This window comes from Heloderma suspectum, chromosome 14 (genome assembly GCF_057233095.1).
Source record: "Heloderma suspectum isolate Gila_16-S chromosome 14, 16-S_ref, whole genome shotgun sequence".
NCBI classification, from domain to species: domain Eukaryota; kingdom Metazoa; phylum Chordata; class Lepidosauria; order Squamata; family Helodermatidae; genus Heloderma; species Heloderma suspectum.
The window spans coordinates 3936015-3948111 of record NC_139471.1 but is presented as its reverse complement, the minus strand read 5'-3'; the positions used below and the strand labels follow the sequence as shown (position 1 = coordinate 3948111).

The 12097-nt window shown below is 49.5% G+C and overlaps 1 protein-coding gene across 3 annotated transcripts in view; it reads right to left on the bottom strand.

The window, feature by feature from the left end:
- The window catches only part of SH3GLB2 (SH3 domain containing GRB2 like, endophilin B2), a 68628-nt gene that overhangs the window by 26218 nt on the left and 30313 nt on the right, over positions 1–12097 (bottom strand). For all 3 annotated transcript variants that reach the window (XM_084820678.1, XM_084820679.1, XM_084820680.1), the window contains exons 4-5: positions 5528–5661; positions 3593–3685 (exon numbers count right to left, since the gene is read on the bottom strand). In XM_084820678.1, coding sequence (XP_084676804.1) covers positions 3593–3685; positions 5528–5661 — 227 coding nt within the window. The remainder of the gene's footprint in view (positions 1–3592; positions 3686–5527; positions 5662–12097) is intronic.

Here is a 12097-nt window from a genome sequence, read left to right as displayed (position 1 = left end):
GAAATAATTGTGTGAACACACAGCCTGGTTTGCAATCCTGACCCATAGGGAATGCTTAAAAACCGACATGGTGGGGGAATACACGGTTCTCCTCCACAGCTGGGGGGTGGAGGAGGAGGAGGAGACACTTGAGCTCACTGTATATCCACACTTGACCAACCCATAGTCTGGTGGGCCAGGAATGTGAATTCTGAATCGAACTATATAGACCTCTAGTCCAGAGCGGGACTTTCCATCAAGAGAGCCTACTGTCAAAGTTGTGGGATTGGCATTGTATTTCTGACTCTGTCTGGCCATATGGACAGCCATCAATGCCAGCAAATGGAGAATGCCCCCAAAGGAAGCAGAGAGAGAACGGCAACTCTCCCTGGCTGCAGCATGGGCCAGGTAGTCACACAGCAGCTTTCAAATGGGAACAGAAGTGAGGGCCGTGTATTACCTTGGTCTTTCCCCCCATTACCTTGGTCTTTCCCCCCATTACCTCTATGCAGTACCCGAATTATGGCAGGAAAGGTGCCCTAGCCGCCGAATCTGCTTCCCAGGGCTCCCGAATCTGCTTCCCAGGCCCCCGAGTGACCAATGATGCCAATGGAATTCTTAGCTTAATTACCATGCAGGGGACAATTTTCAAGGGGGACTGCAGCTGGGGAGAGAAGGGTTAATCCTCCCCCCTCCACTGCAACAACCCCCACCCCAAATCCTCCTGCCACATGGCAATTAAGCTTAGAAATAAAACTTCCATTAATGTTAATGGAAGCTTTTCTTCAAAGCTTAATTGCTTGAGGTGGGGGGAATTTTCCTCCAGGAAGGAAAGAGAGAGAGAGAGGGAGACAAGTGTGGTGGGGGGAGAAGTGGGGAAAAGGACAGTGAGAGATCGCAAATTAAACGTAACTAAAGAGGAACTACCGATTTGGGATGATCTGGGGTTAAGTGAAGAATTTATGTTATTTGGGGTGATTTGGATGAGAAAGGAAGTGGCTGCATTTGCCTCCTGTGAAAGATAAAGAAATCCTAGTAATTTTTGCTAAATTAGCATACTTTAGAAATTAGCATATGCAAATTTTATGCAGATTTTTGTCCTATGGGCCTGGCCCCCAAATCTTTTTAGTGCTTAGCAAGTAGGGGACCCCATAATAAGATCCACAAGCCACATCTCTTACCTTCCCCTGGTTTTAGCTAAGCCATAACTCCCACCATAGTCTTCCGGAAACGGGAAATAAGGCGGCGGGGGGGGGGGGGGAATACAAGGGGCAAGAAAGCCAAGCCAACTTTAACCCCTCCCAGTATTTAAACTGTGCCTCTAGGCCTATATAGGAGAGGATGCAGGGTTCTCTGTGGGATGTCTCTTACATGAAACACTGGACAAAAAGGGAAAGGAATTAGCCAGGTGCTTAGTTCCCAGGTTCAAGGAGAGAGATAAATATCCCTGCACTCACTGAAAGGAAGAGGAAACCCTAAACCAGGGCTGGTCAACACAGGGGCCACAAACGCCCCCCCTTTCTCTGCTGCGGCCCCCTGACTACGTTTGTCCTTTTAAAGGAAAATTTGTTTTCAAGCTAAAGTTGTGCTTTTTATGGATCTATGGCAGGTTGATGGCAAATGGCCAACTTATTTTTGCCATGGGTCAAAAGTGGTCCCTGCCCAAAGTTGCCCGCCACTGCCCTAAACTGTGCAGTACGCGCGGGGAGGGGTTTGAGAGAGAGAAGAGGGTGCCTGCATAATATCCCAAAACCGGGCCGAAGGATCCAGACACGGCTTAACAACTACCACTGAAACCAGCACAGGGTTCTCTGCCTAACTGGTGCTCAGGCGGGGGCAAATCCAACCAGGAGGGAATGTGGCAAATGTGAAGTCTGAAAAAGCAGAAGGCCAGAGGTTCTGACCCCAAACATCTTAGAGTCACAGAGACTGTAAGGTATAGTGGCTAGAACAGCTTTCCCCACCCTGGAGTCCTCCAGATGTGCTGGACTGCAACTCTGAGCATCCTCCAGCTCATCTGGAGGGCACTGGTCCACAGAAGGCGGGGCCAGAACGTTGGGCATAAGACCAGGGGGTGCGTGGCGGCGTTCGACTCGTGAACGAAGCTCAAATGTGGCCCTGCCTCTCAACCGAACCTACCTCACAGGCTTGCTGTGAGGACATGCCCGGGTGGAGGAGAGCCGTGTATGCCACCCTTGAGCTCTGAAGGCAGGGCGGGGCGGGGGGGGGGGAGGAGATCAGGACTAAAAATCTGTATGGCAGAATATATCCTGCTCCATAATGGTGAAAGGAGTTTGCAGTTTGGCGCTCTTTCATGAGACTCCAAATCTGCCACTCGAGGCAGGCTGACTTGACGTGCTGAGGGCCGACGTCATGGGTAGGCATGGTGGGGCGCCTGCAGGAGCCCCCTGACCAGAGCCCCCGGACTTGCTCCTCTTCCTCTTCCCCATTGCAACCTGCCTGTTCCCCTGCCTCTCTCCCTGGCCCAGACGGAGGGGCTGACCCAACGTCAGGACTTTTATCGGGGCTGGCAGGGTCAGATGAGAGGATTCGAGCCCGTGCTGGTGCTTAGGGGGCCCCCTTGCTCTGTTAGGTGGCCAGGCTTGGAGGGGAGGCAGAGTGCTTGCTGATGCTGCAGAGGTATCAGGGATGCTCTGCTTAGGGCCAGCACCAAGGGTTGGCATGTTCAGGCACCTGCCAAGGGCCCACACCCCAGCAGCGGCCCACTGACAAGAGCCCCCTGGAGTTGCTCCCCCTCTCCCCCCTTGCAACCCGCTTGTTCCCCTGCCTCTCGCTCTGGCCCAGGCAACGGTGGTGGGGAGGAGGAGGAGCGGGAGATGCCGCAGCCTCCTGGCTCCCTGCCTGCCCAACAAGCGAGTGGGAGCGAGGAGGAGGAAGAGGAGGAGAAGCAACTGCAGCTGGTGACCATGGTGGCGAGAAGGTGGACTCACTGAGGGAGGGGGCCCACGCATGATGTCTTGCCCAAGGGACCTCTAAAACTTGGAGCTGGTCCTAAGCCTAATGCTGGGAGCCGGACCCCTGGATGGTCGTTCCGCTATCCGTGTCCAAGCGAGAGGAAAGGGCGCCTTGAAAGAAAGAGCGCAATAGGGCTCGACCCGGAAGACATGGCATCCTATATTTACCTGGGGTGGGGGAGAGGTGCCCTTTGGGTCGTGCATCCCAGTCACCCACAAATCTAGACCATTGCTGGAGCGTTTATGCGCGCGCGCGTGTGAGGTTTCAGCTCCCATCATCCGGATCCAGGATCCAGTTTTGCATATTATACCTCTCGCCTCCAAAGCAAGGGCCGGCTGCAGTAACCCGAGAGCAACCGGACTGCGAGAGAAAAAAGCAAATGCGTAACTCTGAGGGAGCTTCTCAGCCAATCTTCCCCCACGCTTGAGGGGTGGAGGGAAGGATTCACAGACACAATAACCCTCCTCAATAGATGCACTGCATGCAGCACAGAACGGATTCAGTCCCATGAGAGAGAGAGAGAGAGAGAGAGAGAGAGAGAGAGAAATACAACTCATGATCGAACTCGTCACATGCATATGAGTAAAGGCCAGGTGGGCTGTAAAAAAACGCAAAGCGATTCTGGAGGGGGTGTTACCGCGGCTTTGGCTTCAGCAGCCTTTGCTTTCTTCAGCCTGGCTTTGCAAACGTCCAGATCCAGACGACGGTTCTCTAAAATCCGTCTCTCCTTCTGCAAAAGAGAGAGGAAGCTGAGGCTCCTGAACAGCTAGGAAAAACAGCCGATATCCCACCACCGTTACACAAATTGATGGTGTAGCCACATTTGGAATAATACCTGGGACACAGTTCTGATCACCGCACCTAGAGAAAACGATGCTGTCAAGTTGGAAAAGGGGGCAATCCTATGCATGTTTAGACAGAAAAAGTCCTACAGCTCCCAGCATGCTGGATGGGGAATGCTGGGAGTTGTAGGACTTTTTCAGTCTAAACACGCATAGGATTGCATCCTAAAACAATCAAAGGGCTGGAGCAAGTCTCCTGTGAGGACAGGTTACAACATCTGGAACTGTTCAGTTTAGAAAAGAGGCGAGCGCAGAGAAACACAATAGAGGTGTACAAAATTGTGCATGGTGGGGAGAAATTGGAGAAGGAGGCAGGTTTTCTCCCTCGCTCTCATAATACTAGAACCCAAAGGGGTCATCCCATGAAGCTGGTTGGTGGGAGATTCAAGACAGAGCAAAGGAAGGGCTTCTTCACACAGCACACAGTCAAACTACGGAATTCACCTCGACAAGATGTAGTGATGGCCACCACTTTGGATGGCTTGAAAAGGAGACTTGACAAATTCCTGGAGGAGAAGGCTATCCATGTCTACTAGTCTTGATGGCTCTGTGCTCCCTCCAGTACCAGAGGCAGTGAGCCTATGTGCACCAGTGGCTGGGGAACATGGGCAGGAGGGTGCTGTTGCGCTCATGCCCTGCTTGTGGGCTCCTGGTCGACAGCTCGTTGGCCACAGTGTGAACAGAATGCGGGACTGGATGGACCCTGGGTCTGATCCAGCAGGGCTCTTCGGATGTTCTCCTTCTGATGTTCTCCATCTATTTCAATCACCATTTGCAAAGTTGGGGAAAACGGATTAATTCAGTCCCTAAAAAAAAAAATCTAATACCCCCGAGTCTAACTTATTCCTAAGGGTATTCGGAAGGAACCAGTGCTTTCCAATAGCCAGTTTGCCATCTGTTTCAGTATGTGTCTAGCCCCGATGTCTCTTCCTAGCTAATGACTCTCTTACCTTTTGGGAGACGCCAGAAATACATTTTACTGTGTATGCATTACATACAGTAAAGCAGGGGTGTTGAACCTCAGGTCTGCAAGCCAAATCTGGCCCAACAGGGTTTCCCAGATAGCCACACCCTTTCCCCGACTCCTCCCACTTTCCCCCAACTACTGATCGGTGGGTAGTTTTCCAGCTTTTATATGCTTTCCCCCCTTTTGATGGGTGAAAGGCTCAGCTACCGGCAGTAGGAGCTTTAAACTAAAACATGCCGGTATTTTGTTATTCTGGCCCTGCCCAATTTGCCTTTGGCTCCGCCCACCACTGGACTGCAGCCCTCGAGAGCTTCTCTGAAATGTAATTCAGCCCTCAGGCTGAAAGAGGTTCGACACCTCCGAATGAAACCCTTGTGTGCCATTTTAACCCGGAGCTTGCGTCGTCTTGTAGCAAAGTGAATATTCTAGAAGAGCTAGTCTTATAGAAGTCAGGCTTGCAGAGCAAGGATGGACTCGCTGAACTCTCGAGAGTTTCGAATCCCCACCACTCAACAATCTGTTTTAAATCTATAACGCATCAATGCATACTCAGGATGCCTTAAGTGTGAAGGCATAAAGAATCTATTGTAGTGCACTGTTGCTTAAGAACGAAACTGCTTTCACTGGATCAGATCAATGTCCATCTTAATCCAGCATCCTTTGCAAAGATCCCAGGAACCGACAGAGCCAGAAATTGGCTGGCGGCCCACCATCGCCTGGCACTATTGTAGGGAATGTAACCGGTCCGCTGCCTCCGCCTTACCGAAATGGTTCTCCAGTCCCCTTCCAGGAAGTTGCGCAGAGGACTCAGGAAGTTGATGGAGGCAGAGTGGATGAAGTCCCTCTCGGCGCCTCCCAAGCGCCGCTCGGTTTCTCCAACTTTAATGAGGGTTTTCCCTACAAGAAACACAACCGTCAGGGAAACCAATCTGGGCAGACCTCACCAGAAAAATCAGCCATCTTTGTCCCCCCGCAAATCAAAGGTGGTTTGGAGAGGGAGTCACCTCCTTGTTCTGGTCCCTGCAGTACAGACGTGCTAAAACAGGCATCCCCAACTTTTTTGGGTGAGTGGGCACATCTGGAATTTTGAAAGCATGTCATGGGCACTCTCACAAAATGGCTACCAGGGAGCTAGCTTGCCTATTCATAAAATGGCTGCCATGCTGGCTGGGGAATCCTGGGAGTTGTAGGACTTTTTCTGTCTAAACATGCACGTGCCCTCAGTTTATTTATCTTTTATTAATGCATTTATATCCTGTCTTATTTCCTCTTTGCATGGAACCCAAGGTGGCTTACATGGTCCCCCTCCTCCTCTCCTCCATTTTATCCTCTCAACAACCCTGTGAGGTGGGTTAGGCTGAGAGTCAGGGACTGGCCTAATGTCACCCAGTGAGCTTCATGGCCCAGTGGGGACTAGAACTCAGGTCTCCTCAGTCTAACACTCTAACCACTACACCACACTGTCTCTGTGTGCATTATCTAACAAAAGATTCTGCTTCTCAGTTCAGAAATCTTATCTTTCTCCTCTCTACCTGACTTGCATATGGGAAAAAACTGACCGACACTCACAGCATTAATCTATAAAAGCTTCTTTAACTGGGTTACAGTCCAAACTAAAACAAATTAACAATTAAGAATAGCCACTGAAATGGATCAATTCCTTCCAAATGGGAACTGAATTTCTGAGTGGCCATAGGAAGGCATTAAAGCATGCATGATTTCCACAACGGGCTTTCAGGGACCATCGAGAGATGTCGGAGAGTTAATCCAAGGCCGCTTGCAAGGCTCACCCAGGCTTTAATGCGTTCCGAGGACCACTCGGAAGTTTAATGTGTCCCTCTGGCCGCTCAGAAGGAACCAATGTGTCCCTAGCGCCATTTTGCGTAATTGGATTTTGCATGGCCTACAGTAATTCTCTGCTTCTGGAAGAGCCTTCGCCCACCTGGTGCCTCTCCAGACGTGTTGGACTGCAACTCCAACACCAGGTGGAGGAAGGCTCCTCTAGATATTCCCGCAGATTCAAACTGAGGGAATTATGGGCGTTATGAGAATTATGGGGGTCGCAGCCCAACACATCTGGAGGGCATGAGGTTGGGGAAAGCTGAACTAGACACTCTCTCAGGCCCAAGGTCGTGGGGCTGACCTGGGTCCCATATGGGTCCCACATGGGTCCCACATGGGTCCCAAACAGCCCACCAATATAACACCAACATTTCTCAGGTCACCCCCACAGTATTCCCCTCAGTACCACTCCCCCCACACCAACTCCCATTTTGCAAGTCAGTGACCCCCCATTCCTTTTATTATTCCCTTCCACCAATGCCCATTCTCTTAATGCCCCCTCAATCACATATCCCAATACTTCCCTCAAGACATCCTCATTCTCCTCAGGATCTCTTCCTTCCCTCCCCCAAATCCTCATTTTCCAGGTCTGCTTCATTCCTCTCAGTAATCTTGAAATCCCCATTCAGCTCTATTATTTCCCTCTCCAATACCCCCTATTAAATACCCATTATTTCCCTCAGGACCCCCCAAAACCTCTTCCCCCATTTTCATTTCAGGTTCTTCCCTACCCCATTCCGACTTTATCCCTTTCCCTCAACCCACAGCCAACTTTGCCCTTTCCTGCCCCCTCAGGACAGTCTCCCGGTCACAAAGGGTTGTGATATGGGGTAGCCAAAAACCTATTTTGGGGGCACAGGGCCATGTAAACGCCAGCTCCTTATGTTAATCTGGCACTGAAAGGGTTAAATTATTTGGCCCACAGAAGGCTGAAGAGGCTACTTCAAGCGGCAGGTGGCTAACCTGTTCTGGAGAGGTTGAATCACCTGAATGAAGGTTTTGGGGAGATGTACAAGAAGTCCCCCTAAAAGGCCCCACACTCATATCTAAGATGATCCCGGACTTGTATTTCAGGATGCCTGCCCCATGGGCAAGACGAGCGGGGACCAATTAAAGTTCTGGCTTTATAATAGCTCTGACAGAGACCTGGCTTTGAAGGGGTGGGGTGGGGGGACGAGCCGCTTTTTGCTTTTTTACATGCAAGGAGAGTGCAGGGGAAAATCAAGGGGACATTTTTAGAAGTCTGAACATGTGCTAGTTTAACTCTGAAATGCAGGTAAAGTGCAGGAAGGTGCCAAGGAAGCGTCAAAGTTACCCAGCGAGCGTCGTGGCCAAGTGGGGGACTAGCACCCGGATCTCCCGAGTCCCAGGCTAGCACTAACCACTACACCACACTGCATCTAGGAGGGTGTTGCCCTGCAGCATCCCCCCCCCCCCCGCTACAATTGTACCAGTGCCACTGCAGCGGTCTTTCTCCCGTACCGCAGCCAGAGGAACACCCGAAGCAACCTATGGTCGCCATGCAATTATGAGAGATAGAGATCATGAACTATGCTGAAATGGATTTGCGAGAACCCGACCTAATCAAATTGAAAGGCACCAGAGCAGAGAGAGCAAGCAAATGGGTGTCGGATCGGCCACGAGCCGAAATTAGCCAGGTTCTGCCTGCGACAAGCTCCGTTATTGATTTTAGGAAACTGGGGACAAAACCCAGAACACTGCAGTGAAGCGAAGGTGGGCCGTGGATTAAAAATTTCCCTTCTCTGTCACTGAACTCCCAAATAGAAATCCAAACTCTACCCAGAAGAGCGGAAGCCTGCTTCCTATATAATACGCCAAATAGGAACGTTTGCATAAAGCTCTTATTTTGCACAATTTATTCCCCTACTCAGAACAGGAGCGGGGAGGCACCATGAAGGCCCTGCAGCTACAATTTTAGCTTGAAGCTAAAACAGGCTGGCTTTTTTGGCTTTGGCCCACCCCCGTGGGCCAAATTCCATTTCAGACAAGCTCTCGGGGGCCGCGTTCTGGTGGCGGGTGTGGCCAAAGGTGAAAAGGCGGGGCCAGAAATACCAGCATTTTTTAACTGAAAGCCCTTACTGCCAGTAACTCAACCTCCAGAGAGACATTTCAACCTTTTAGAACGGGGGGAAACTGCACAAAAGCCAAGGAACCACAAAACAATTGGTGGTCGGGGGGGAAAGGGGGCAGAGCTGGGGGAAGGGGGCGTGAGAAACGGATTTGGAGGGCCAGATTTGGCTCCTGGGCCTGAGTTTCTGAACTGTTAGCCTAGACCTTAGAAGATTTTTCTACACAAGTCCAGTTATTTTCTTACAGTTGCTCAGTCCTCTTTTTTACAGAAAGGCCTCCTTGCTCCCGATTCTGGGGGTACGCTTCCCACACGCTGGAGTCGGCAGGACTACAAGTCTCCTTGGAGTACATTGGAGTATATGTACTTGGAGTACATCCGGAACGGCCGGATCTCCTCAAGGTTCGGGAAGGGCACAGAGGTGCTTCTCTTCCGCTGGAATGGATTTCATTGCATTATAATAGGAAGCCATCGACATGTCTGGGGAGCTGGAGAGGCCACCAAATTAGACCCATCACCAAGTCCAGCAATATTTCCTATGCATCAAAAGACACTACGTTTACAGCAGGGGAGGGATGGAAGGTTGATTGGGAACTACCAATAGATATCTGGGAGATTTTGCAGCGTGCCGGTGATGGATCTTGACTCAATTGTTTAACAACGTGAACAATATTGGTCTTCTCCATTAGACTGCTAGAATCTCTGACTTATCGTCAGTTCCTGACGGCTGCCCATATGGCAATTAGCTAGAAGCTGGAGCGGAATCTGAGAAACTGCTGTGGGCACCACCACAAAATGGCTCCCAAGGATGATGTGGCTAGTCACATAATGGCTGCTGCAGGGGCCTGCTGCGTCAAGAGTTGGCTGGGGGCGGGGAGAAACAGCGAGGCTAGAGGCTGGGACTGGAAAACGGAAAGAGTTGCTTCCTGCCCAGCTCAATCTTCTTCCTTCCACACAGACCTTTCCCCTTTGCTCTCTTTCTCCACTCCCAGCCTCTAGCCTCGCTGTTTCTCTACCCCAACCCCTTTCTTTGCTACTTCTCTCCGTTCCCTGTCTCTAGCCACCTTCTTCCTCTCCCTTCCCCAAGCCTTCCTCTTTCTCTCCCACTCACCTTACCTTGCTGTTTCTCTCCACCCCCAGCATCTAGCCTTGCTCTTTCTCCCCACTCCCTCATCTCGTTGTTTCTCCCCCCTGCTAGCCTCCAGCCTCGCGCTCTCTCCCCCCTCTCCTGCTTGGCCTTGCTTTCCCTTCCTGTTTGCTGAACAGCAGATCAGCGGCAGGTTCAGGAACCGGAAGGAGAACCTGGCACCTGACGTCTGTGAATTTTTTTATTAAGCATTCTTTTTCAAGGAGGCAGGAAGTGAAGATTATGTTTATAGGTGGCTTATGTTAGTATTCTTATTTATGAATGGATATAATACCGAACTTAATTGATAAGTCTATTTGGAATGATGTAATGAAAGAATAAACCTGAACTCAGAACAACAACAACAACTATTATTATTACTATTATTAAGAATTCCTGATTTATAGAACAGATGTGGTGTTGTACTTATATATGCAGGTTGTCCAAGACCAGAGAATGGGGACTGAACATGGAACTTTCTAGATGAAACACATGGGTTTTGCCACTGAGTTATGGCTCCTTCAGAAGGAACGAGCTCACAGAGAGAGCATTAGTGCCTTGCCTTGGAGCCCTAAATTTTATTCAGCTCCCCTCTCCACCTTCTGACATTTCAGCAAGAATTGCTCACACACTTATCACTGTCTATTTCATTGTACAAAATCTACCCACCAACAACTTGGTGAACCAAAATAAAATTAGACCGTATTCAACATGAAGATAATTTCAGATTTTCTAGCTGTCTCCTATTATATCCCTAAGATCTAATCAAATGCGGTCTTCTTTGTTATATTACCCATAATTTTTACAAGCCACAAATCAACTGGGGAAAAGAACAGAATTTGTTTCCAATATCTGGCATCTGATATTCTTTCTATCACCAGTAAATGAGCCTTTCTTCATGTTCTTCCTTAAGGTGATCCAACAGCTATCCAGAAGTCATTCTTCTGGTACAGCCAAATGTGTTGGACTATAACTCTGGCTAAGGATGCCGGGACTTGTAGTCCAACACATCACCATGTTCTAGTGGAACGGCCACATTTAACAAACATTCATTGTGAAAATGCATTTTAACTGGATCCTGTATAAAGAGAACTCAACAATGACTTTCAGATAACCCACACATTTTGAATCTCAATGGAGCGATACCACCACTGAATAATAATTTTATGGTGCTTTTGTATTATATTACCATTTTAACTAGCCTTTACCATTTTCATAGAATCATAGAAGAGTAGGGCTGGAAGGGGCCTACAAGGCCATCGAGTCCAGCCCCCTGCTCAACGCAGGAATCCAAGTCAGAGCATCCCTGACAGGTGGCTGTCCAGCCTTGTCTTGAACGCCTCCAGGGTGGGAGAGCCCACCAGCTCCCTAGGGAACTGGTTCCACTGTCGTATTGCAGTAACAGTCAGGAAGTTTTTCCTGACGTTCAGCCAGAATCTGGCTTCCTGTAACTTGAGCCCATTATTCCGTGTCCTGCACGGAATTTTCTATACGCTCTTCCATTATATCCCCCAGTATTTAGTCTGGAGGTCTTTTCCTGAATTAGAAAGGGAATTGAATCTTTTGGTCCCACAGTAGGCACCATATCGTCCAAATAAAAAGAAACGTTAAATTCTTCTTGCGCAACACCACCGTTGGAAGCCTACCTTGTTGAGAACTTGCGAACAGGTTGGAATAGCCCTTTGTTTGATGCAGCAAAGCCTTCAAGCAATCTTATGCAGCTATCAGAGCGGGACATGTTGTGCCCACCCTGTCTTGAGTGAAGCCAGGTCTGCTGGCAACCTTAGGCATGGCCTCTGCCTTTGGTCAACCCTATAGCCCCCTAAGGGAGGGGGTCTGTCCTACAACAGGGAGGAGGGGTAGGAGAAAAACTGTGTCCCTCGACCTCCTAATCTCCCCTGGCTTCAAACGGTATGGACCGCAAGGCGATGGGCTGATTAGGAAAGCTTGCCACCTAGTGACTGAAGATGTTACTGTAGGCTTCAACCACAGAGACACATTTACATTAATTAAATTAATTGATGTATTTAAAAAACAAAATAACCCTGAGGTGCATACCCCTAAGGTCCCCTTAGTACATACAACATGTTTCAGGTGTCTCGGTTTCATGGTCTTGGTGCTATCACACGGACGGACAGACATGCATCCTCTTTTATTATTATAGCTCGTTAAGATCTCAAACACAGCAACACGGCTAGCTTCCCCTAAACAAGGGTAAGCTTAGCAATAACTAACCATTTCTAATAAAGTTTCACAGCAGTCCAATGTCAATGTAA